The sequence below is a fragment of the Dermacentor silvarum genome, chromosome 1, assembly GCF_013339745.2.
Source record: "Dermacentor silvarum isolate Dsil-2018 chromosome 1, BIME_Dsil_1.4, whole genome shotgun sequence".
Classification (NCBI taxonomy): Eukaryota; Metazoa; Arthropoda; class Arachnida; order Ixodida; family Ixodidae; genus Dermacentor; species Dermacentor silvarum.
Window position 1 is genome coordinate 217,508,024 of NC_051154.1, and position 27,354 is coordinate 217,535,377.

Below are 27,354 nucleotides of genomic sequence, written 5' to 3' on the forward strand. Positions count from 1 at the left end.
AATGTTGCACTGAGAGCCCTGTATTTTGCAGCGGAAGGGGAAAAACATAATTTCCGTGCAGCTGCACTGTAGCTACATGTTCCTGTCAGGTGCACTTGATTCACTAGCTTGAGAAATTAAAATTTTAATGCAAAAGAGAGAGAAAGAAAAGGGAGGGCCTGTAAGTTAAATTATTGTGCATCGGTAGACTGTGTATGTCAATAATTAGTGCTCATCTGTTTAGCATCCCATTGAGAAGTATGTCTAGAATTTCGACGCCTGCTCCTTTTTTAGGCATAAGGAGAAACACCACAGTTTGCACCAGTATTGTCATAAAAGAGAACATTTGGGAGCAAGATGGCTTCCAAGCTCCATGGCTTCCGAGCTTGATTGACCTTTATACTTTTCACATTATCTGTTTACAGCCACGACTGTGTCCAAAGCATCTTGCTTTGAAAGCATCTCTCTTTATGACAGGTGTTTTCAAGGAGTGAACTGTACACTCTGTCATTGTACTGTCCCTTTTGTCACAAATATGTTTAGGTCTGCAGTTCATGTGCCCCCGTGACTGCACAGATCTCACATCACATTAGAGGAGAGAGCAGCAGCACAGTCTATGCCACTTTCCTTTCCTGACCTTTCGCCTTGAAGGTCTTTGGGTGCACTCAACAGCTGTATGATGAATTAAAAATTAAGAGCTTCCTGTCGTGATGGATCCTGTCGTGATCCATCACGACATCACTGCAGCAATTGTTAAAAGCTAGAGCAGTGTGTGCTGGTGTGATGCTAATATACTACTGTAAACTGCAAAGGTAGCAGGGATGTTTTGCACAGCTGTGTTTACGGGTTGTGCTAAAAGCTCAAGGTCCAGTTTCTTCAATCGCACAGTTCACTTGCACATCCTGAAATGGTTTCCGGAGCTGTCAGTATACTGCAAAATTCATTTTATGACTTTAACAAGCAGCAGTTGTGGGACACTGGTTCAAATCAGTTTAGTTGTAGTGGTGTGGCATTCACACAGCGCTATGCGCACCTCATTGGTCTTGAGAGCAGCCTAAATTGCCACCACTGCCACATACCAAAGACACTAGTGCACATATTCTGCGTCTGCCCAGTGTACATGACTGAGCAACAAGATTTCGCCTGTTTACTGGCAACTGTCATTGAAAGACCATTCTTGGAAGATTTTATCCTGGGTCCTTGGCTTTAAAGTCCCTCAATTAATAAGTGTAACGCCATCTTTGCCGCCCTCCTCTGCTCTGCACTCGTTTTTCACTCCGCCGTATCTCCGCCTCAACAGTGGCATCGCCAACACTGGTGCAATGTAGCTGGCGATCTTGGGTATTTTTGTGTCTGTTGGGTGTTAACTGGAGCCGGGTTTTTACAATTTGATCGCAAATGATTTTGTTTTTCTAAGAAAATATGCCTTTAATGTTTACTTAAACGTTAGAAAATCTAAAGTGTGTGTTCTCTTGTTATCAAGTAGAATGATTGCATGGAATACGGGCTTAAAGGAGCAACGCCATGCTAGACTTTGTGCAAGTGTCCTTTTTCTCTAATTTGGTTGCTGGTCGAGTGCAGTTCCAAATGCTTGGTACGAGTAAAAAAGCTCTCCGAAAGCAGGGCTGTCGTGGCACTCGCATGCTTCCAACCGTACCTCATCTGGCGTGGTGTGCTTGTGTGCATATTGTGCTTAGTTTTTGTACAACTGTTAGTGTTAATTTACTTTCCAACGTCCCTGCACACTTGACGCCATTGACAGAACTTGGATTTAGTATGACTACAAAATAGGACACAATTCTACAAATGGGGCACTCCAAAGCTTGTAGTTGACAATCTCTGGAAGGACAGTGGCATAGTCGCTATGGCATTGCTCTGCCAAGCCTGATGGCGCGGGATCAAATCCTGGACACGGTGGCTGTATTTCAGGGGGGGGGGGGGGGGGGGAATGCGAAAACGCCTGTGTACCGTGCATTGGGTGCACATTAAAGAAATTCAGGTGGTCACAATTAATTCAGACTCTTCACTATGGCATGCTTCATAAGTATATTGTGGATTTGGCACGTAACACCCCAGAATTTAATTAATTAATCTCGAGAAAGTTTGTGCACAGCACCATGGAGGTACTCTAACTTTTAGTTCAGATAACGAGATCATAAAGGCAACTGTTAAAGTGCGAGCATAAGTGCATTTAGTTTGTTATTGCTTGTTTTTAATAGCAGTCACTGCATTTTATGTGTGTGTGCCATATGGCCATTTCCGACAAAATGCTGTCGTCGTCACAGCTCAGTGGGCACTGCACCTCTGCAGTGTGGGTTCACTTAGGCGTCAATCCTCGTAATGCTCATCGGGCTGTTTCGCTGTGTAGTCGCTTTTGGTGTGCAAAAAGAACAGCTTTGCACCGGCAACCCTATGCTGCGTTTACCTGCTTGCCAGAGACGATGAGATTCTTTCTTTTTACGCAGGTAACCTTTCATGCAAGTCTGAATCTCTTCTGAAAGTACCTGAATAGAAAAGTGTATAAAATAGCTGATGCTCAGCATTGCAACTGCAAATGCTTAGTTACTACTCATGGTGTAGCCACAACCTTGTAAAAAGCACGTTTGAAATTATCAATATACTCTCGAAACCCGCGATAATGAAATCCCACGACTACAAAATTCTCGCAACAACGAAATATTTTCGTATCCCCGGCGAATACCCATAGGATTCAATGCGTTTCGTACCTCTCGACAACGAAATGTTGCTAGACTGCAATCCCGCAACAACAAAAATTGATGGGATGTTTCCCCACACATTATCTACTCGCGCAAGGTCAGCAGACTCCAAAATACGCTCAAAATCCCTTTGTTTCACACTTAAATTGCGTTAAGTATCACCACATTGCACTTGCGTGGGCGCTGCCATCTTTGTTTATAAAAACGGCACGGTGCTGGAAGCACCTGCACACGCCGGAAGTTGTCATGGCCAACGTGTTGCTTGTTTAGACTGCTTTTTCCACGGCTGCTCGATGAAACACACGAGGTGTGGCCTGCCACGTCATGTGGCGAAGTATGGGTGGAGCTGTGAAGAAAAGTTGACGTTTGCCGCCGCTTTTTTAGGGTTGGCGCAACTGCTACAGGATGCTTTCCCTCCGGGAAGGCGCCGTGGCAGAGATTTCTCGTCTCGCTTGCACGCCTTTTGTCCGCACACTTAGTAGTATAAATGTCTCGAGGTCCTTGTCGTGTTGCATGTGGCATTATGCCGCGCAACTGTTGTGTGCTGCTGTGTGCTACTAACGCAAGAAAAGATGCATTAATCTAGTGTCATGAGTTTCGGTGCGACGTAGAACGCCGTAAAGCACGGCTGAAAAATATTTTGCGATGGGGAACAAGTGGCAAAGGAAGCATTTGGGACCCGAGTGACAGGTTTTTAATTGGTGTGTTCGCTTCACTTCACCGACGGCCACACCGAGCAACTGTGTAAGGTGTTTCTAAGCAAATTGTTACAGCCGCTACTAGCGAACTGGACCATGGACCTGAATGCAACTGTGGAGTGGTTAAAACTCGCCTACAAGCCTCTATATTGGAAGTAGTACAATTTTAAATCTGTTGAATGAGGCGTTTTTTCGTGGCTTCACATCCTGTAAATAAAGAAAATAACAATTGGCACAGCCTCCCTCGATCTTTTTTCTTTTCACCATTACAATTGCTCTATTGACGTTGAAGAACTTTTTTTCACTGCATCGTCTTTACATAAATGTGCTACACATCGGCAATGTGACTGAGTGTACGATCTGTTATAAACTGCTATCTACCCCATTTTTATAGAAAGGTGAAACTAAAGAAATCTAGCAGAAAATGGTAAGGTCTTGATGAGGGCTAGTTGGTTCATGATTTAGAACTGAGGTTTAAACAGTGCGAATAAAACAACTACAGGAAGAAACAAATACAACAAACAAGCACTGACTGCCAACTGGAAGTTTATTTGAAAATCATCAGTCATTTATACTTTTTCCAGCATAGGCATGCGTACACCAGTCATATAAACATCCGCAAAATCAGCAACATCATAACAATGCGAGAGGGAAAATTTACACATTTGTCTCCTTCCTTTCGAATGTGATATGCCTCTACTATTTCTCTTTCCTTCTTACTTTTTCCTTTCCCTATGAATTTTGTCTTTTTCAAAATGGGAGTGCATGGACACTTTTTGCAATGTACCGCTAAATTACTTCCATAGCCATTCTTCAAGTTATTGTTGTGCTGATGAGCTCTATCATTGAAACACTGTCCTGTTTGTCCAATATAATTTCTGCCACAGCTCAGCGGTATCTGATAGATAACGTTGCGCGTGCAGTCAGTGAAACGGGATTTATTATCTATGGTGCACAGGTGCTTATTGAGCGTTTTCATACGATTGCATATTGATGAAAGCTTGCATGGGGCACTGAAAAGTAAATTAACATCATGTCTGTTGGAGACTTTCTTTGCCGAGAAAACTTCCGACAAAAAAGGTAGCTCCACGTCTCCTGCAAAGTGCATGTTTCTTGCTGGTTTTTTTTTCACATTCCTTCTCGTGGACACCGTAACTGTATTGCTCGAGGCGGACACCTGAACTATGCCAAAGCACAAGCGTGCATTGACGACACCACCCGGAAAGTGCAAAGTGCGACCGTGCAGCACGCCCGCGGCATATCCCCGCTAGTATGGAGGCTACATTTCTCCGCGCGCAGAGGCTCCAGAAGTATATCTTATGAGTGGGGGTTACGTCTGGGGGCTCATGTCGCATCGTGTGGTTCACCTCTCTCTCTCGATATATATATAATATATATATATATATATATATATATATATATATATATATATAAACAACCATTGACGAAGAGCAGTGCAGAGAAATGTAAAGCTGCGGTCTGATTTAAATCGTGCTTTTCTAGGAACAGGCATACACCGACCTTTACTATCTTCTTGCTTTTCATGGGCTTGGTTAGGGGCAAGGAAAAAGGGAGAGAACGAGAGGCATCCTAAAGTCGTGGCGCTGTGAAGTGCTCCTGCAAGGGCTGCAGAAGAGAGCGCCAGCCTGCCCCTCCTTGAGAACCATGTCAGCAGGGAAGATATGTTGAACTAGATGAAAACACGGAGCGCTCTCGATGCAGATAAAGCACCGACAAAGAGTCTCAGAAGTCACAAGCTTCTATAAAATTTTGTTTCGTTTGTTGAAGGAAGGTAGCAGCCTTTAACTAGTCAAAGGAGTCGCTAGCCTCACGGTTGCTGGGAGGGGAGAAGAAGGGGAGGTGGCGGTCGGAACAGCTTTGAGTGTGGGGTCATGCCCCCACTGGTTTAGAACCTCTGGGGGCGGCTGCGCCCACTTCCCCTGCGGTTCCGGAGCGCCTGTCCGCGCATGTAGTTTTCGGAACTCATGCACTGCGGCATTCGCTCTATGCGCCTTGTCATCTGCTAACCTACTGCTTCGGCTGCCGTGAATGATACATGGAAATCTAAGAATCCTCAGATTTCGCAATATTAGTTTGTAGTACTGAGGCATTGTTAACATGATAAGGAAACTGAATAATGATCGTTATTCTGAATTTTGGCATTAAGTTTTCGTTTTGCTGGCCATTTCTTTATTTGTACTGTGTTATTGCACGATAACGAAATTCTCGTGATAGCTAAATTTTTCAGTATCCCCGCCGATTTCGTTATTGCGGGGTTCAACTGTAATGGATTTATCCTCTACCTAACTGTAAAACAAATGCGCAGACGTGGCGTCGGCTGGAAGTGCATGCGGTAGAAAAGCCTGTAGTATCCACTGCAATTTCGGTGAATTCTATTTACCCTACAAGATATACAAGTATGGCGGTCTGTTAAAAGTGTGTGCTCTCACTTCGGGACATCTGAATTATTTTCACTACATGCTTCCTTACCAGGGGCGCGAAACGAATGGCTTCTTTTACTATATTGCACGGCAGCCCATCACGGTGAGCAGGAGTTCCCAGGAAGCCTTTGCGCGACACTTTCATGACGGAGGAACTGCACATGGTGTGGGCCAATGTGTATGCATGCAGCTGCAACAGAAATGGCACCGGAGAGCCTTTTAATAAAGTGTGCGCTTTTATTCTGAGCAAAAAATAATAAAATCAATACGACGCACTGTCACGATGGGGGTAGGCAAATAGGAAGGAGGAGGCGTGCCACTCGAGACCGGAGAAAGGATAACGGCGGAAAGGGCAAAGGATGGCGCTATTTTGTTTATTAAGGGACTTGGCCTCACCCAAGATATGTTACAGTAACAATACGGGCCATGCTGCAATTTCTATACGACACAGGACTGGACTCAAGAATGTGATTCAGCCATGCGACAGTGTTGACCAGCATTATTTAGATACAGTTTTGAACTAATACTGTGGCAGTCTCGATTGGTTCGGTGCGTCACACTCATATTTTTCTCATCATTGTCCTTTCGCACCCTTTTCCCCTTCCCTAGTGCAGACTAGCAGCTAGGTTGAGCTCTTAAGCTCAGGTCAGCCTCTCTGCCTTTCTATAAATAAATTTACTCTTCCTATTAAGACAGCACGAAGCACCAAGCTGCCTGGAGCTGCAGTTAATCTAGCACTTATACTAGGTTGAGCACTTAAGCTCAGGTCAGCCTCTCTGCCTTTCTATAAATAAAATTACTTTTCCTATTAAGACAGCAGGAGCACTAAGCTGCCTGGAGCTGCAGTTAATCTAGCACTTATACTCCATTTCCTTTAATAATTGGTGGACAACACTGCAGAATCTGCATGGGTAGTACGGTCTAACAAATTTATCTATCTGTGAATTTTGTGTTGATCAGTCTGGATTACAGAAACTTTCTATGGAATTACCTTCACATAATATAACTATAGCACATGTGGTTATGTCAAATAACATGATGCTTTCATATTTTGGCTTCCAATCTGTGATGCACTATGTGTTGGTTGTGGCAGTGCAAGAAGTGCAGTCACATGAATGTGCCACTCCAAGCATTCCATGCTGAATAGCTTTAGATTTTTGGCATCTCTATCTAATAGTATGTAATGACTACAACATATGTGAATAAGAGATTGAGTCGCCTGTCATATTCACATCTACATACCATAAATGATGCAATAGGTTTTGGTCATAGTGCAGGTAGATGTGAAAAGTCAGATTCCACAGTGGTTCCTACTATATATGAAGCGGAACAATGAAGCGCCTTTATAACAAAGCACTTGGGACTTCCAAAATTCTTTGTTATAAAGGTAAATTCGTCATAATAGTTGTGCACTGTACTGTGTGCAATACAGTAGGCTAGCATGTTTAACAAAAGAGAACTGTTATATAAAGGGCTACTAAAGAGAAAAATTACTTGAGCTGTATTAGTAAGTGACCCGTCTACCATACCAAAAAAGCCACTCTTACCATGAGAGGAGGTTTGGTAAGCCAGAGAAGGTGCAAGAACAAAAGACTGGTGGTGACGCCACCGTGAAGTTTCTGCACCAGCTTGCCGTAAAATCATATAGTTTGACAGCGTCTGCTCAGGCCTAATTAATCTATCATCGGTAAAGATGGGATAAACTGTATTCTAAAGGAGCTAGAGACTTGAGTTCTGCAAGTTTCGGGAACATTTACAGGGCTACAACGGCCAAAATGCGAAGAAATACCTTGAAATCCGTGACGTCACACTGACGTACTGATGCTTGGCTTTCAGCGCAAAATTCAAAAAGTGAATAGTTGAGCTTCATTTTCTTGCCTTATAATCAACCTATTACTGCGAAATCGTTATCAGTCTAAGCTGATTTAGTGTTTCTCTTTAGTGTCCCTTTAACACGAATTCATAGGATACTTAGTCAAATAAGTCGCAAAGTTTTTTATGCGCACTGCGTCCGGAGGAATGTGCAAGTGCAGCCGATCTTATGGCATTGAGGCCCAGAGCACACTCCGCGGCGAAACCCAGGAACGATGCTATGTAGAACTGCAGAGCATTGAATGCCACCATAGCCTCCATCGTCATCGAAATTCTTGGTTCATAAGAAGCTCTTAATCATTGATGCCTTCTTTGACGATCGCCTTCTTCCTGACCTTGTTGGCTTCAGACAGCGTCGTCTGTCACCAATTCCATCGAATTGTCATCAACTGTGACACATACGTCTGCCGTCACACCCACCGCTGTGTTGCAACAAGCGGTGTATGAGTGGAGCAATTCCTGGAGCTGTGTAGTACAACTGGAATGCGCGCTGTCATCAGCACGCTCGTCAAGCACGCCGCTGGTGCTAGCGCTGACGGCAACTTAGTTCGCCACTATGTGCAGTCATTGTTAAGCAACAAATCAGCCTTAGGGGACACCCAGATGCCTTTGTCGTACAGGCATATTCGTTTGTAGTGGTCTTCACTGTATAGGCATCCGCAATGCACATGTTAGAAAGGGATTTGGCCCAGACATATGACATCCTTTGTTATACAAGTAATTTTCTTGTAGATTTGTAGATTGTACATGTTTGTATAGATTGATAAGTGAAGAGAACACTCCATGATTGGGTCAATTGATTCAGAATTGCCTTTGTATTCACTTGATTTGCGTTTCAGTGCAAACAATTTCAAATTGTTTCAGAAATGTATACTCTTCATAAAGGAAATTCGGATGTGTTGTAGAATGTCTTTAGTTCTGACAGTTAATCTGGAGGTGCTTGACCATAATATTTTGGAGAACACAAATCTTCAAGGAAAAATAGACCCGAAATTGTGGTCTGAAAACTAAGAGCTCAGATTACTTTTGTGCTCTCTTAAAGGGGCCCTGAACCACTTTTTATCGAAGTGAAGAAAGGCATTTGAGGTGAAATTAGGAGGCCGTGTTTGATTGCCAATAACTCCGCTTCTGCTGAATGCATCGAAGTACTTTTTATGGCAAAGTATTTTTGAAATAGCCTATTTCAGAAAGTGCTTGTCTATTTCAGAAATACTTTGCCACAAAAAGTACTTCAATGCATTCACCAGAAGCCGAGTTGCGTTCAGTAGAAGCGGAGTTATTGTCAATCAAACACGGCCTCCGCTGTGCTCTCGTTCCTTCTTCAATGCCTTGCACTGTGAAAGCTATGGCATAGTGGGGCGTGGCCACAACTCGCCGCCTTCGAAATGTCACCGTGGCATGCAGTTAAAATTTTATTTATAGACGCCATGACTTCAGATTTTGGTGCCTACGACGCACTAAACGTAATCCAAACGTGGTTGTCCTCAGCAAGCCACAGTGTGCCTAACCAATGGACTTGTGGCGGTACCCCGCGGCGGCCGCGGTATCTATGCTGCGTAGCAGACCACGGCTACCAATAGTAGCCACATATGGGAATACGCTTTATTGCGAAATAAAGCGTCCAGAAGAGAGTGAGGAAGAGGTTTCTGTTTGAGAAGAGAGCATTTGAGATAAAGGTGACTTCGCACTTTGCTTGCACCGCGTACGACACGCACCGCGTACGACAACAAAACTTGGCCGAGATGTTCACAGCAGTGCATGCTGCCCACGGGCTATGTTATTTCACCAAGCCTGAGGGGTGGTTCAGGGCCCCTTTAAGACACTGCTGTTTCCAACGATGATGTGAAAACAATTCTCTCTCTCTCTTTTTTTAAATATTTATTACACTTCATACATCTTTGCAGCTCGACATGTGGTCGAAGTTTCGGTACCAGGTGTTTCAAAAGGTGGGCATACTTTCTTAACCTCCTTAATGCATTTTTGTACAAGCATGGACAAAATAAAAGTGGATGTTTACTTGAACTGACTTTTCTTTCCTGCTTTAATATGGAGATGTTGGTTCAGTAAGCCTGGTATGAAGCCTCAAAGTGTCCAGTCGGTCACAAATAATGATATAATTCTTTAGTGTAAACGATTAAGAATGAAGGCCAGTTCCAGTGTGGCTTCATGAATCATAAGTGTAATTGTGGCAATAGCTGCTAGCGCTGTCACCATGAACCGTTGGCGATATTGTAAGCTTCAGGTGAAGTGTGGTGGAGGCTGCACCTCTTCTTCCAGTTTAGCAAGGTAGGGTCTTCAGTCGTTACCCTGAAAAGAAAAAGTAATTTTTTCAGAAATGCAGTAAAGACCATGACATTATTTAAGATCAGTACATACAAATATATTTGTTGACTGCGTGTTGCACTGTATTGGGAGATTCGTGTTCATACTTGCGATAGCTTAGTCCCATCAGACATTTTTGTCCCTGAGGTTTGTAGTATGTGCCTGCTGCATAGTATAATACTTCGGCTCAGCAAAGCCATCACCCGCCCCTCCCCTCTGGCAAGAGGCTTGAAAGTTGCACTGCGCTGGCATGATCAATTATATAAATGATGCATAAGCGACAGAGGGGTGCAATGGTACTGAGATGAAAAAAGACAAAAACTGGCAGCCGTTCTACAGACACAGAGTAAGAGGGAAAAAATGTCTGTACTGGACACAATCTTCGGTCATCATGTGGCAATCTCAAAAGCAGCTTGAGGAGATCCAACTGTGTTGCCAAACATGCATGGATATTTCTAGTGCAGCATTCGTTTACAATTGTAATGAGCTGCATCTCTTGGGGAATGAAGTTTTTCGCTTGTTTTGGGAACAGTTTTGCACACGCTTTACTGGTTACTTGGGCTAGTTTTGCTATGACTGCCGTGTTGTTGACTTGGCTGCATCGCATCAACCTGGAACTAAAAGCTTGCAGCTACCGGATTTAGGAATACTCTTTTCTTTTGTGCTGATGGCCTTATTAATGGAGAACTTACTTCTCGCCTATGGACCTGGCTTCGATTTGCAATGCTGTCCTCATTTTATTTCTGATCGTAGCACACAGCAACTTTATATATTGCTGCTGTTTGATATGACCTGATAATGCTTTGCATCATGCACTTACGTGAGAATTTTAAGACTATCCTACTGAGATATGAAGCAATTTATGCATTAACCCTTTTGGTGTCAGGTTTTTCAAAGGGGACACACCTCCAGTGTCATTCTTTTCTCGGATCTTATAAAACGAACACAGTGGTTTATTTTTTAGTTATTCAGAAGAGAACAAATGACATGGATAATGGCAAATGCACTCTTAAACACAGTGGTGGAGAGTGGAGAACATGCGGGTACGTCAGTGACATGGTGGGACAGAAACACATAAATGTACTGGTACGTCAGTGACACTGGAAAGGTTAAGTAAGCACGTTTGATGTGGATGGCTTGCTTTTTACATTTCCAAACTGCTAATTAAGTTAGATTGATCGTGAGCTACCTCAGTTTCAACTTTTGTGTTTACAAGCTTACTTAACTGCTACCGTGCCTTGCTGCATCATGACTTCTGTTGTTATGTATTTTCTCTCTTTTTTTCGCAGGTGGCAGACCATGCCAATGCAGCAATGCATCATTTATTTTCTCTGCAACTTCCTGACTTGGCCGTTGAATCGTTCCTGGTGAGTGGCTGGTACCACTTGGACTATACAGGGCATAGGCCATTTATGAACAGGGGCTACAGGGGTCTATTATGGGTGTTGGTCCTATTTGAAACATTGTTCAAAGTATTCTCTGCACTGCTGTGTAAGTTTGGAAAGTACCTCTCCACGAACATTTTAAGCTGATAAGCCAATAATCAACTGGAATGCCGACCATAGACAATAAGAACCTCTCGTTCCAATTTTTTTTACCTTTGACAAAGAAACTTATTTGAGTATGGTGAAGTGTGATAGATGGGACATAGTTAGGCGAGACATACAGGACAAGTACTTGTCTCGCCTTACTTTGTTCTGTCTATCGCGCTTCACCGTACTCAAATACGCATCACCAACTGGCCCAAAATTCTACTCTTACAAGAAACCTGCATGTATCTTGTCAGAGAATAGGCTGAACTTGCTTTTAGGCATCTGCTTATTTGATGTGGAAAACGAATGAAAACGAGGTTTCAGAATTGCTTCACTTTTACAGATATTTCCTATTGAGATATAAATAAACTTTTCTTCTTTTGCAACAGACGTGGCTCCACAGTTACCTGCACCTGTTCTCAGCACAACATGCCACCAACATGGAGGGACCTGTGTAATTTGGATGTTTACCACGAAACCTGCAGGCCGTGAGCATTCCTTTGGACCACGTCATGTCTTGAGAGTTCATCTGATTTGAGTTGGCTGCTTTAGTTCAGCTTTGCCAGAAGACAGAGTATATGCTGAACACTTCTTAAATAGGCAGCAGGGTCATTCAACCACATTGAGACAACCTGCCATTGCTGCTCGAACAGGGGACGTATTCTGCAACGTTCACATCGGCGATAGTTCACCTTTTGCCTTCAGGCACGTGCTGATTGGCTGGTAGAGCAAAATTGAATGACGTTGGGCTCAACCAGCCAATCAGCTCATCCAATTTTGCTAAAACAGCCAACCAGCGCGTGCCTGAAGGCGAAATTGTCGCCTAGGCGGACTATCGCTGAAGTGGAAAATTTCGGAATACGTCCACAGATCTGTATGTACATGTAATAAAGAACTTGCAACCACATGTGCACACATGTGTCCTTATGTGCCTTGCCTTTCTCTCTTTCTCCTTAGCATGCTCTTTGTAGTGCTGTTTGATCAGGTTTGCTTTCATGAAATGCAGATATCAGAAGTAATAACTGGCGCCACTTAGACATGTTCACAAGATGCTGCACACACACATATACAGGGTGTTTCAGTGAACACTTTCAAAAAATCCTAAAAGTAGGTTTTTTGAGAAAAATAGGAATTATCTTAAGGAGCAAGCTTTCTAGTTCGGCGGACGTCAGAAATTATGAGAAACATGCGAATTACTTAGTTAATTAACTAAGATTCTCTAACAGACTTTTTAATTAGCAACGTTTGGCGGTTATTGCTAATGGCGAGTTTGTAGCTACGGGGACGACGATGCCGTATAAGTTTTTAAAGCAAAGAAAAAGTAACTCTGTAAAGCCCTGCAGCCCGCGAAAATCAAGTATTTTTTTCCCGCATGAAACTGAAACGCGGCGAACATGGTGCGCCGGAAATCTAGTGCAAACGTAACGTCCGCTGATGACGTGTTGCGTTGACTGCGGCGCCCAATTCGAAATGTCTGTGGTGATTCCCCAGGCTAGGGAGCCTCAACGCTCAGCTTAGACCACGGCTGGTGTTATTTTTTCTTTCGTTGGCAGGGGCAAGAAAGAGGCTAGCCATCGCCAACTACACGATCACCCGCTTTGGGAGCCCTGGCAGGCGTTGCCGGCAGGTTTGCTTTTTTTTTCTTTGTCTCGACCACGTCTGACGTCGCCACCTGACGAGCTAGATGTAAGGCGTCGCCATCCGTACATTTACTCGTTAGGTTCATCTGTTGTTCTTTTATAATCGCTGCGTGTTAGGAAGCGCATGAGACAAAGGAAAGGTTCGTTTGCGGGCCAAGGAGGACGTTCGCGGCAGTGGCTGCATGCTGTTAGTTCTTGTGGCTTGTAGCGCCAGATTTACAAACGCGTTGAAGTTTCCCGATAAAGTGTGTGTTTTTGGGGTTCGCGTGCGACATAGCCATTGCATTACCACTGGACTACCATTGCACTACCATTGCATTACCAGTCCATTTGAGGATCAAGGTTTCAACGCCGCAGCGTTAATATTGTGCAAATGGCCGCGCCAGCGCAACTCCAGTACTCCGTTGCCGAGGAAGTGGACATTGTGTTCGCTTATGTGAGCGTGCAAAAGGACGCGGAGCTGGCATCGATGCTGTGTGCTGCCCAAGATGCAACGAAAAAAAGATAATGCGAGCTGTGGTCTAAGCTGAGCGTTGAGGCTCCTGGCTGTCGCGTGCAAGCTCGCCCCACTTTTGTATCGATATTTAATTGGTTTAGGACCACTGGATCAGTCCATGCACAGAAAAGGAAGCGACCAGCCAGTGCAACTGATGATTTTGACAGGGATGTACTGGCATACGTAGCTGTCAGGCCGGAAGCAAGTGTCAGGGAAATTGCCAGCTCATATGGAGCGAGCCCAGCTTCAGTTTGGAGGTCACTTTCAAGACACAGCTACCACCAATATCATGTGTGTCTTCACTAAGAGCTCACACCAAGCGACTTTCAAAAACGGCTCGATTTTTGCAACTGGTGCCTTATTCAATGTGAAGAAGATCCAGAATTTCTAAACAGAGTGCTTTGGACCGACGAGGCCCAATTTTGTAGGTATTCGAATGTCAATTTGCACAACGCACATTATTGGTGCGATTAGAATCCACACTGGCTTCGTGAGCATAAGCACCAGGAGGTGGTCAGTGAACGTATGGTGCGGCATTTATAACGGCCTTATTGTTCGTCCTTACTTCATCGACGGAAACCTTACAGGAAAGAAGTACACAGAGTGCGTTTTAAAGGGCGTCGTCTCCGAGTTTGCCTCAGAGTTACCACTGGCTGCGCTGAAAAAAAAATGTGGTTCCAGCACGACGGAGCCTCGCCGCATTTTTCTTCGCCAGCTCGTAAATTTATTGACGAGTCCTTTCCCAACCAATGGATTGGACGTGGTGGAAGGCCACCCTGGCCGCCTAGGTCACCCAATTTGTCCCCCTTGAACTTCGTTCTCTGGGGATATGTTAAAAATGAGGTTTTCAAGAAGGAACCAGCCAACATCAAGGATATGAAGCAACGTGTGAGAATATCCCTCGACAACATTTCCAGACTGATGCTTTTATCTACTGTGAACTCCATGAAAGAGCGCCTTCGTCTGTGCATCGCAATGGACGGAAAACAATTTGAGCACATCATGTAAATATTCTGTGTTGTCGTCCAAAATGATATTACTCTCGTGGAGTGTCCGAATAGGCCTACAACCAAATGAAAGATTGAAATAAACTATAATTGTTCATTAATGTTTGTTACATTACTCAAAACTGCTAAACATAGTATGAAGTCAAGATTTCCTAATCCTAGGCCAGCACTTACAACAAATGGGAGCGTAGCTGGTACGAAACAACGTCGCGCTACCATGCCAAGAAGTTTACAGCTACGGATCCCTCGTTTATTTTAGCTGTCAAGCCCATACCACGTAAAAATAACTCCTGTCACAATATCAGCACCGCTGAAAAAAACTCTGCACAGTCACAAAAGCGAGGCTTTATTCTTTCAACGAAGCTAGCGTAATGTGAATGGAAATTAAAGGACTGCTTCCGGAGGAAACTGCACTGGCAGAGCACCAGGCCAGAGCCCAACAGCATCTTAAAATCGACAAATGCGTAGTTGGCGATGGTTAGACTCTTTCTTGCGCCTACCAACGAAAGAAAAAATAACGCCAGCCGGGGTCTAAGCTGAGCGTTGAGGCTCCCTAGCCTGGGGAATCACCAGAGACATTTCGAATTGGGCGCCGCAGTCACCGCAACACATCATCAGTGGACGTTGCATTTGCACTAGATTTCCGGTGCACCATATTCGCCGCGTTTCGGTTTCATGCGGGAGAAAATACTTGATTTTCACGGGCTGCAGGGCTTTACAGAGTGACATTTTCTTTGCTTTAAAAACTGATACGGCATCGTCGTCTCAGTGGCCACAAATTTGCCATTGGCAATAACTGCCAAACGTCACTAATTAAAAAGTTCGTTAGACAATTTTAGTTAATAAACTATGTAATTCCCATGTTTCTCATAATTTCTGACATCCGCCGAACCTGAAAGCTTGCTCCTTAAGAGAATTCCTATTTTTCTCGAAAAACCTACCTTTAGGATTTTTTGAAAGTGTTCGCTGAAACACCCTGTATATGTGTATATAATATATGTTTATATATATATTCGCAAGTTGAGCATATTGCAGATATATTTAAAACATCATCATCAAAGCAAAGTAAATGGTGGGTTCAAAATTCGTATTACTATGTGGAAGAAGGCTCCTGAGTCACTGTTGATAGCATATACCGACTCCCAACTGAGTGGAATGACCACATTTGGTCAGGCCTAGAAGTATGAAATGACGTCTTGGGGGCATGTTTTCGTATATGTTTAGGCCGTGACATGAAGAAGCGGCGGGTGTCTATCTATGTTCAATTTGAGTGTCTTGTGCAAATTATTTGCAGGACCAATTTTCAGTCACTCATGTGCCGGGCTATACATTTCTAGGCAGAACTAATTTCTATGGATGTTTTTAATCCCTGTATCACTTTGAATCAGTTTAAAAACCCCAATATCTTCCCGCAAAGCTGTTTCCCCTAAAATAAAGCTGTGGCTTGTAGGGGTAACTGCACTACTGCCCAAGGAACACGACATAGATGAAAGACACACACACTCCAGCACTGTTGTCCTCTGAATTGTGATGTTAAGTATGCAAAGAGGGGCCACTGTAATCTCCGAACCAGAGTCTTACTGTAGTTCAGCAACTCTTACAAGGGCGGGCCATTTTCTTCAGCCACACTTTGAGCAGCTTCTTAATCTTGAGCTTTTGCTAAGTATTGACTCACTTTCATAGATAAGATTATATTGTTAAAGTCTTTTGTGTAAAATATGCTTCAAATTGGACTGCGCCATGACACAGTATCGTTATGACGAAAACAAAATTTAGCTGAAGCTATGAGAATCGGAGGTTTCTCTGTAACAGCATGGGAAAGGAATTGTTTGCTTCATTCTAGTGGTGGCTTTCCTTCCAACATTACCCATTGAAAGGCAGATCCTTAAAGCCCAAATATGATGTCATGTGTGATGAAATATGAAGAGTTAATGTCTTATCAGCATGATAGCATCACATACTACTTCATGCTATTAAATAATTCTGCAGAACTGTTGTGCATTACAAGTAGCAGTGCTGGTGACTCACGTACAGGCATCACCAGCGGAAAGCCTGACCCTGGAGCCAATGTTTCGTTAGGGGGGACTTTGCCTACAAGAGAACAAGTCTGCTTGTTGAAATGTTGGCTGCATGCTGAGGCTTCCGTTGTGCACCCACTGTTGATTGATATACAGTGGGCAGTTTTTGGAACAGATTCTACAGCCATGGCGGCCTTGTTCTCATCAATGAGCAAAATAGTGTAGTGACAATTCAAATCTGACTCAGTTGTAAAAGCCAAAGACAAGTAATTCATCATAACCCTACTGAGATGTGCTCTCAGATGAATTGCATGGAATTCAGCATATAGGGCAATTTTTCTATTCCTTATGCATATATTAAAAAGCTATGTGCACAACCATGGACTGTCACAAATGAAATGGGTTGTGTGTCTTTCCTGTATTTCATTTTGTAGATTATTCCTACGAAATATGGCAGAAAGGGCCAATAAAATTCAGGTAAGAAAAAAAGGAAACGGCAGAGATTGGTCTCGTGTGTATTCATCAAAGGCAAGAAATTTGGGTATTTTTCTGATAAATTCAAATCTACAGATGTTTAACACCAAATGTTGTTCTGATCTTGTTGAACTGACATCTGAATAGCGACCTACATTATGAATAATACCGCATAATTTGCAATATTTGGCAGCTTTTTGTAAAGTCATTTACAGTGCAAAAGTATGAAATGAATGCCTGTTCTGGCTGGGCAAAGGAAGCCATGAAAGGTTAAGCAGTCTTCACTTACGTTGCTCTCTTCCGTGTCCTGGCCAAGGGACATCGAATGTGGGTCAAGGATGGTGACCGCTGTTACCATCTGCACATAAGATTGAGCAGTCACACACTACTACTACTTGGTTTTTCAATTTGTATGGGCTTTCTGCATGGGCTTATTTAATTGACCGCTTACCCATACGTTAAGTAGTTTAGAGTACAAAAGGAAACTAGTGTTCGTTTTTATCTTGACTGGGTAAAATTTTAAAGAGGTTAGGATGTATAAGTTCACTTACATTGTTTTGCTGTAGTTGATCTATTAAGAATGAACCTGGCCATTCGTCACTTAATGGTGTCTTCTCCTGCATGTAAGTTTGTCAACAAAAACTGAGTGTCTGCCAACATTAAATTACTCATTTTATGAAATGGCAACTTGTACAGCACTTTTGTTGTTGCATTACAGATGAAACTGTTTTTTCACTCACATTCCTTTCTTCTGCTTCTTCTCGGTGCAAGAATGAATGCAGCCTGTGTATTTCACTTTCCATTGGCATTTCCACCTGCACAGAGTTGTGTTAAGAAAGCTTGGGAATCTTTGGGTATTTGGTTGTTTAAAGGAACACTAAAAAAAATAATAAATCAGTTTAGTCTGATATAGTATTTCTTAAAAATACTCTATATTCGTTAATTTCTCAGTAAGTGGTTGTTTACAAGAAGAGAAAAAAAAAAAGCTTGCATTTACAAATTTCATGCAGAAACCACAGCACCAGCACGTCAACGTGGTGTCACTGATTTCAAAATATTTTCTCATATTTGGGTCATTGTGCCCCTTGTAAATGTTCTCGAAACTTGCTAAGTTCAGTCTTTGGCTCCTTTAGAATACAATGTAGTCCATCGATGCCTATAAAAAATTAACTGGGTCCAAGCAGACACCATCAAAATAGGCAATGTCATGGCTTGCTGTTTTGGAAACTTAAGGTGGTGTCCCCAGTCTTTCGTTTCAGCGTCTTTTCTAGCTTAGCGTGCTCTTTCTCACAATAGCAGTAGCTTTTTATTGCGATAGCAATTATATGGATGCTTGAGGCGCATCTACTGCCGATGTTGGGCTGTCCCGCTCGATGCCGCATGCGCGGCTCGCGTATGGAGGATTAGAGGTTCTCCAGAGATACGGAGTACATTTAGCTGCAAAAATGACGAAATGAAGCGGGTGCACCATCACTGCTGCACTCAATGCCTTGTTGGCGGAGCCAGGGCAGCGCTCTACCTTCCACTACTGGTGCGAGTGTTGTGCGCACGCCACTATAAGCACACCAGCGTTCCTGCTGATCTGCTGTGTGTATGCACTGCTCTGAGTGGAGTGGGCAGTAAACATGAAGCTAGTGTTATCCAATATTTCACTGGGTGCTGACTAACGGCGATGATTTACTGCAGTCTTATCTCATGCACCATTCAGCTGCGCTGTTTTCAGCACCACTCGTGGCATTCATGCCACCGTTGTGAGATGCCTGGTAACTGGCAGGGTGCTGTTTCTTCGGCAGAGCACGAGTTGCCTTGCGTGCTGCGTTGTGCCAACATGTCGCCCCCGAATATTCGAACACCGTTCGAGGAGTCCAGGCGTAACGCTAAACCTTGCTATCGCTGTCAATGCCTTGACAGTTTCGCCCTTTCAGCAAAATTAGCATACTTTTTTGTATTCTAGAAAGGCAATTTACTAATACAGCTGAACTTATCTTTCTCTTTAGTATCGCTTTAATGCATGAGAGGGCAAACTTGGATCCATATATGGAGGCATTGAAGATGATGAGGTGCCGTTTAACTTACATTGGTTCCTTCTTCATCACGAAGGACTGCACTTGACCAGCAGTAAGATGCTGGCATCTCCTGCACATGGGTTTGTTAACAAAAACTAAGGAACTGCTAGCATTGTGTCATTTGTTGTGCGAAAAAATGCTACTTTCACACTTTTGTGAGAGCGACAGAGAAAAAGATATGGTTATTACTCACATTGTTTTCTTCCTCAGTGCCATAGAATGGACATTCCCATCGCTCATTTACCTGCACGTGCACAAATGTTGGTTAAATATTGGTTGCTCAAAAGAATTCTGCAGAGATTCGGCTTATGGGTGTAGATTTCTTGAAAGGAAAAACTGCCATCCCCCTGACCCCTAATGATGGTCCTGAATTTGCACGTTAAATAACCCCAGGTGGTAAAAATTATTCTGGAATCCCCCACTATGGCATGCCTCATAAACGTAGCGTGGTTTTGGCACATAAAACCCCAGAATTTTTTTGGTCCTAAATTCGACTTGTAGACCAGAATGAAATTCTTGTCAGCTGTGAACTTTGCTTTCTGAGGACTTCGTGCAGGCTTCTTTCATTATGGTACAATCAGGTGGATGGCAATTTTCCCATTTTGAAATTGACCACCCCAAGCTGTTTATTGCATGAAAAGGCAAACTGGATAGTTCCTTACATTTCTAAAGGAGTTACCACAGGTGAGTCATTACTTATTGTTGATGTTGCTTGCAAATGGACTTTTTTTAGCAAAAATGGGGCACATGCTGGAACTAGTCATGTAATGGGTAAAAAAAAAGGACGACTTGGCAAATTGTTACCACCCAATTGTGTTCCTTGCATGGTCCCGAGTTCAATGCAAAAATAATAAAAAAGTATTGTTGGTACTATTGGTATAAGCACAGCATGCTATTTTTATGGGCGAGCGTAGATGCCTCGTCTTTCAAATCGGCGATATTATGTTTGTCCCCGCGAGGGAAGCGGGCACCGGAGGAGGAAGGTGCCTAGAGGTGGAGAAGAGAATTGCAGCGTTCGCGCTTTCCATTTGTGCTTCGACGCCGTGGTGCTCGCTGTGCATGTTTGTGGCGTCTCTTCTTTGCATGTGTAGCAATATGCGCTTTCCCTGTTACACAACAGGCGTTGCATCGTCAAGATTTTACTTTTTCAGATGAATAGCTAAAATTTATAAGTATTCATTTTTTATTTATTTTGTTTATTTCTACACTTCAGGAATTATGAATGTGCTTTAGAAATCGCGTTTTACTTTTGTTGAGTGTCAAGGTAAATTCATGAAGTGCATGCTTTAATAATGGTCACATACAAATAGATGATACAAATGGACGAATCTCATGGCGAAAACATTTTTCGGATTCTTCAACTATAAGTGGAGCTATCACATCGATACCTGCCTTTCTCTCTCTTTTTGTCTCTGCTAGTGTGTTGGAAATTACACAGCAGAGAAGCCAAGAGGGCAAAGCCCTGGCCAAAAGTTGAGTGTCGCGGCGGTGAAAGGGCTCTCGTCACGACACCCAATGGCGGCCGCAACCACGAAATCTGCTCGCAGTCACGAAATCAGCCAGTAGTGTTGGTGGGTGGAGCTGCCTTTAATGAAGCTGCATGGCAGCATTGCGGTAGCGAGAGCAAGCGATTTTTTTTGCTGTTTGTTTCACGAGATAGTAAATTCCCTGCTGCAAGTAGTGCAGTAATACATATTTGGTTTACATGTTCACAGCAGCCTCTACGACAGATCGGCAATGTTTTCTTATTGTGTTCAAAAAGTGTTTCAGGGCCCCTTTACAGGGTCCCTGAACCACTTTTTATCGAGGTCAAGAAATGCATTTAACGTTAAAATATATACCATTTCAGAAATACCTTGCCGCAAAAAGTACTTCAATGCGTAGATGCTCTCTCGCTATGCCAGGACTAGCATCTGCAAGCAACATTCCTTCAGTGCCTTGGGATTGCGTCACTGTGGGATTGCGTCATGTTTACATCACGAGCCTCCCTCCCTGACTCACTTTTTTTGTTGTCTTTCCTTTTTTGCTGTGCGGCACACTTCCAGTGGCAGAATTGCTCGTTCTGCATTGCATGGTTTACGAAAGTCATGAAGAAGAGGCTACTGTGAGCTGAGCCTGATTTGCTGAGAAAAGGTGAACATATATGTTCATAACCACCTTTCCTTATATTCACATGCTTGCTTTCTTCACTCTGCTTTGGAGGAAAGCTTGCCTCCTTTATGTGGAAATATATATATATATCTTTTTTTGCATTGAAAGATGTGAGTCACTGACATTGTCTTTTTGGGGAGGGGAACTGTGTTAAGTGCATGTTGACACCATGTATGAGAAAAATTACAGAAATTTGGACTTCACATGAAGATGGATATTATATGCTGAGTGAAACAAGGCAAAAAGCAGTAAGTTGTACAGGTCTTATGAATTACATCTGAGGCGCTTTAAATATTAATCTTCTCAACAAGGTTGATGTTTAGGCAAAGGTAATAGAGTGCATTTGTTTGGGTGCTTAACTGGAGCAAACAGTAGCTTTTGCCAAAACAACAAGGCACAGCAGCTTTTGACAAGATTGAAAAAGCCCTGTACAGGTGCTTCATGAATATCTGTGCTAGGAACATTCTCATGTACAGTCCTGTACTTAAGTTTAAAGTTAAATGGCTTGCTGTTTGGTTCCAGTGAGAACTTCCCTGGTAAATGCAATATAGGCTGGTTTCAACATTTCAAGAACTGATATGGCATCGTCAGCAAAACTTTTCGGCCACTGTTTATGCTGTAAACTTTGACTCTGCAGAAGAGGCTTTTTCTCTAAGCCTCCAGGTTGTCCTTGTTGAGCGCTTCCGTTCCATGATGATTCCGCATTCAAGAACCATGGTGGGCACAGGTGTGATTTTTCTGTAGAAATCAGTGGTACATTAACTCTTTTCTTACCATGGGAAGATTAGCCATTTTTGAAGGCTTTATTATTGTTTTTTTTTATATTATCATGGTTACAATGTCATGCTATATATCCATCGAAAGCTAAATAAATGTACTTTCTAAAGATTTTAATTTTAAAAACAAATGTTAGGGCAAAATATGTAAACATTATTTGTGAAAAACAAAATTTATTGAAAAATGCATAAAACTTTTGCATTGCTATGCTGATAACATAAAAATAAGAAACAGGAAAAATACATCTGTTACAATGTAGGCTTGTTGGTTCATCTTGACTAAAGGCTGTTGAGCGCAGTGAAACATGAGGACAAGAGAGGGCACATAGCGCCTCTGCGTCCAATGTGCCTTCTCTTTTCGTCCTGTTTTCCTGCGCTCAACCACCTTTAGTCAAGATGAAATATACAAAATACATCAATTGCGTATACACGTGAAAGTTTCAGCGTTCTCGGTCATAAGGAACATGTGTTAAAGAAAGTGTTTTCTGCCTAGTGGAAACTGCCTCGTGGAAACTGTCTAGTGGTTCTGAGTGTTCTGAAGGTCTCTTCCGTCGTCCGAACTAAACTCTGATGGAACTCCATTCATCCTCCGAGTCACTGCTACTAGATGCATCCAAACAATCACTTGAGGATGACATATACTTGTGAGAACAACGTTGTTCGCGTGAAAGTCTGGAGACTGAAGGGTCTGCTATCTTCGCGATCAAACAATATTGTTACGGGGAGTATTTAATTAACCGTGACCGGCTAGCGCTTGCCTAGACAAGACTGCACAGAGCGCACAGGTTCCAGCAGGTTTTCACTCCGACAAGAGAGCCTCTGACCCAGCCCCACTACAACGTCTTTGTCTTTGCCATTGCTCGTGACATTATCCCCGGCCGATGAAGCACCGTCCCGGTGCTTGTTGTGATCAAAATGGATTATCACAGTTGTAAAGTTTGAGGCGGGAAACATGTACGATGTCAGTTCGCGGTGCGGCAGTCGATGAGGTGGATGCCATGGGAGATATCTCATAGGTGACAGGAGTCACCTGGCGCAGCAGGCGATAGGGTCCGACGTACCGCGACATTAACTTTTCACACAGGCCGACGCGACGAGATGGGAGCCAGAGAAGGACGAGAGAGCCCACTGGAAAATCAGTATCCCGGTGTCGACGATCGTAGATGGCCTTTTGTGCGGTCTGCGATGACGTGAGCCGAGCGCGGGCTACTGTGCGCGCGACGAGCGCACGCGTGATGACATCTTGCGCATAGGAAGTCGTGGACGTGGAGGCCGGATCAGAAGGGAGCAAGGTGTCAAAGGGTAGTAAGGGATGGCGTCCAAAGAGAAGATAGAAGGGTGAGTAGCCGGCAGTTTCATGACGCGATGAGTTGTATGCAAATGTGACGAACGGGAGCGCAACGTCCCAATCATGGTGGTCATCGGAAACGTACATGGAAAGCATGTCGGTCAGTGTACGGTTTAAGCGTTCGGTGAGTCCATTAGTTTGAGGGTGATATGAGGTCGTGAAGTTGTGATGAGTAGCACATGAGCGAAGTAGATCGTCAACCACACGAGACAGGAAGCAGCGACCGCGATCTGTGAGTAGGTGACGTGGAGCACCATGTTGGAGGATGACGTCGTACAGTAGGAAGTCGGCTACGTCTGTGACGCAGCTGGTTGGCAACGCTCGAGTAATTGCAAATCGAGTGGTATAATCCGTAGCGACTGCAATCCATTTGTTGCCTTTCGTGGAAATTGGAAAGGGACCCAGCAAGTCCAGGCCCACTCGATGAAATGGCTCGGCTGGAACGTCAATTGGCTGAAGGAGACCAGCGGGTAGAGTCGCAGGTTTCTTCCGACGCAGACACAGGTCACAAGATGTTACGTAGCGGCGAACGGACCGATAAAGGCCCTTCCAGAAAAAGCGTCGTCGTATGCGATCATAAGTTCTGGAGACGCCTAAGTGCCCGGAAGTGGGGGCGTCATGAAACTGGATGAGGACATCCCTGCGCAGATGATGCGGGACAACGAGCAGGAGTTCTGCGCCGTCGGGGTGCATGTTGCGGCGGTAAAGAACGTTATCCTGAAGCAAGAACATGTTGAGGGAAGGGTCGAGGGTGCCGGATTGCAGACGGTCAATAAGAGAGAGCAAAGATGGATCTCGACGTTGTTCGTCGGCCACATGGGTGAAGTCTGTTATCGCCAAGACATAGGTGTCGGGGTCCGTTTCAGTGGAGTCGGATGGTTCAACGGGATGGCGGGAGAGGCAATCGGCGTCATTGTGTAACTTGCCAGATTTGTACACTACCGAGAACGTGTACTCCTGTAATCGTAATGCCCAACGGCCGAGCCTCCCTGTGGGGTCTTTGAGTGTTGAAAGCCAGCAGAGCACATGATGATCTGTTATGACCACGAACGGCCGTCCATATAGGTACGGACGGAATTTCGCGACAGCCCAGACGAGAGCTAAGCACTCCCGCTCAGTGATTGTGTAATTCTTCTCCGACTGTGACAGAAGACGACTAGCATACGCTATCACACGGTTGGCTCCGTTCTGTGTTTGGGCGAGGATAGCACCAATGCCATGGCCGCTTGCGTCAGTGCGAAGTTCTGTTCTAGCAGCCGGGTCAAAATGAGCCAGCACAGGTGGTGTAGTGAGGGCAGAAATCAACGACGCAAAGGAAGACGCTTGGTCCGCGCCCCAAGAAAAGGCCGCATCCTTCTTGAGTAGGTCCATGAGGGGTTGAGCAATGTCCGCGAAGTTGAGAACAAAGCGGCGAAAGTAGGAGCAGAGCCCAAGAAAGCTGCCTACTTCTTGAGTGGACCGCGGAACTGGGAACTCGCGGACGGCACGGACCTTGTCAGGGTCTGGTTGGACACCAGTAGCGTCGACTAGGTGTCCAAGTAATTTGATCTGGCGGCGCCCAAAGGTACACTTAGACGAATTGAGCTGGAGGCCAGCCCGGCGAAAGATGTCGAGAATGGCCGACAGACGAGGGAGGTGGCTGTCAAAGCTGGGTGAGAAAACGATGACGTCGTCCAGATAACAAAGACAGGTCGACCATTTCAGACCACGTAGAAGAGTGTCCATCATGCGTTCAAAAGTTGCAGGAGCATTACACAACCCAAAAGGCATAACCTTAAATTGGTAGAGGCCGTCGGGTGTGATGAATGCGGTCTTCTCGCGGTCGCGGTCATCGACGGCAATTTGCCAGTATCCCGAGCGGAGATCTAGCGACGAGAAATATTTGGCACCATGGAGGCAGTCGAGCGCATCATCAATTCATGGGAGAGGATACACATCCTTCTTCTTTACCCGATTGAGATGGCAATAATCGACGCAGAACCGCCAGCTGTTGTCCTTTTTTACAAGCACTACAGGGGATGCCCAAGGGCTAGAGGAAGGCTCTATAACATCTTTATCAAGCATTTTCTCTACCTCCTTTTGGATGACTTCGCGCTCAGAGTGAGATACTCGGTAAGGGTGCTTGTGAAGGGGGCTGGCGTCTCCAGTGTCGATGCGGTGGGCCACTACATGTGTACGTCCTAGTGGACTGTTCGCAACATCAAATACGTCCAGGTACGAAAATAGGACACCACGGAGTGCTGCACTTTGGGAAGGTAGGAGGTCGGGGGATATCATTTTGTCCAGAAGTGCCTGGGTTGGCGCCGGTATGGCAGGTTGCGTCGCGGTCTCAGCGTCAGCAGCGAATGCAGAAACAATACATTCTTCCAAAGGTGACAGTTCGGCTAGTGAAATTCCTTGAGGAAGAACATGGGCCGAAGTAGAAAAGTTGAGGACTGGAAGCAACGTTTTGTTGTTGGCAATAAGCACTACGGTATGGGGAAGTGCGATGTTGCGCGAAAGGATCAGATCTGTGAGGGGAGCGACCACATATTCACCATCAGGCACTGGGGGAAACGGTGACATAAGGACGTAGGTAGCAGCCTGCGCGGGTAGTCGTAGAAACTCCTGGGAACGTAGGCGAGCGTTACTTGATGCGGTGTCATCAGGACACAATGGCAGTTCGAGCCGCAAAATGCCAGAAGAACAATCGATGAGGGCAGAGTGGGCGCTCAAGAAGTCAATGCCAAGAATGACATCATGTGGGCAAGCGTCGAGAACGGCGAAGAGAACTGAAGTGTGGTGGCCGGCAACAGTAACGCGGGCAGTGCACATGCCAAGAACAGGTGTTCGGGTGCCGTCAGCTACTCGCACAGTAGGAGAGACGGCAGGTGTCAGCACTTTGCGTAGGCGGCGTCGGAGCGTAGAACTCATAACAGATATGTGGGCACCAGTATCGATGAGAGCAGTAACGGGCACGCCGTCGACGAGAACACCGAGCAAATTGTGTCTTGAAGTAGGGGTCGATAGAGGTTTTGCGGTCCTTGTCGTCAATGCAGCCTCACCTCCCGGAGCTGCACTGGCTAGTTTCCCGGGTGGTGTCCAGAGGAAGCCGGAGAAGGAGAGCGACGGCGTTGAGGGGAGCGCGACTGGCGACTCTGAGGTGACGGCGATCGGCTGGACCAGTGTCCTTGTGCGGCAATATCGGCGTCGGTCGATTCTGAGCGCGAAGAAAGACGGTGAGGATCACGGGCCGGGAGTTGGTCGTCAAGAAAAGATGTGCTGTAGTACGGGCCACGATCTTGGCGGCGGTCACCGGGGAAACTTGGTCGGTAATTCCGACGATTGCGGCAGTGGCGTGAAATGTGGCCGACGCGAGAGCAAGAAAAACAGATTGGTCGATCGTCAGGCGTCCTCCACTCAGAAGGGTTGCGGTAGCGGGGTGTGAACCGGGGAGCGGAAGCGGCAGCAGCAACAATTGGGGCGTTGTGGTGTTCAGTGGGAGGACCGGACGCACACATGGGCGGAGGGGTGTAACTAGGCGCATGTGGAAATACGACGCCCATATTGGCAACCTCCTGACGTACGACGGCCTGAATGAGAGAGATTGTCGCCAAATGGTCGTGAGCAGGTGCCTGATAAGCGGCTGGGGCCATGGCTTCGAGCTCCTGGCGAACAATCCTGGCCAAGTTGTTAGGCGGCGAGAACGGAGGGGGCGCCACGGGATCATCGCACGAGGATGTCGCAGCTGTATTCGGGAGTCTGTTAAAGCGCTGAGTAATCCACCTGCTTTTGGCTTGTTCAAACCGCCGGCATTCAGTGATAATGGAGTCAACCG

General features: G+C 44.9%; 1 protein-coding gene and 1 long non-coding RNA gene across 2 annotated transcripts in view; one reads left to right on the forward strand and one right to left on the reverse strand.

The window, feature by feature from the left end:
- Positions 1-12,479, forward strand: part of LOC119437002 (mediator of RNA polymerase II transcription subunit 27-like) — a gene marked incomplete at its 5' end in the record, with an annotated part of 38,011 nt that extends 25,532 nt beyond the window's left edge. The window contains 3 exons of the mRNA XM_049660069.1: positions 9,612-9,653; positions 11,319-11,396; positions 11,951-12,479. Coding sequence (XP_049516026.1) covers positions 9,612-9,653; positions 11,319-11,396; positions 11,951-12,019 — 189 coding nt within the window. The remainder of the gene's footprint in view (positions 1-9,611; positions 9,654-11,318; positions 11,397-11,950) is intronic.
- A 3,736-nt stretch (positions 12,480-16,215) lies between these two features.
- LOC125942070 (uncharacterized) lies at positions 16,216-21,389 on the reverse strand. Its single transcript, XR_007464768.1, has 4 exons — positions 19,273-21,389; positions 17,937-18,011; positions 17,748-17,813; positions 16,216-17,554 (listed from the first exon to the last, which is right to left on the reverse strand). It is a non-coding gene; the product is annotated as an uncharacterized LOC125942070 (long non-coding RNA).
- Positions 21,390-27,354: the final 5,965 nt, after the last annotated feature.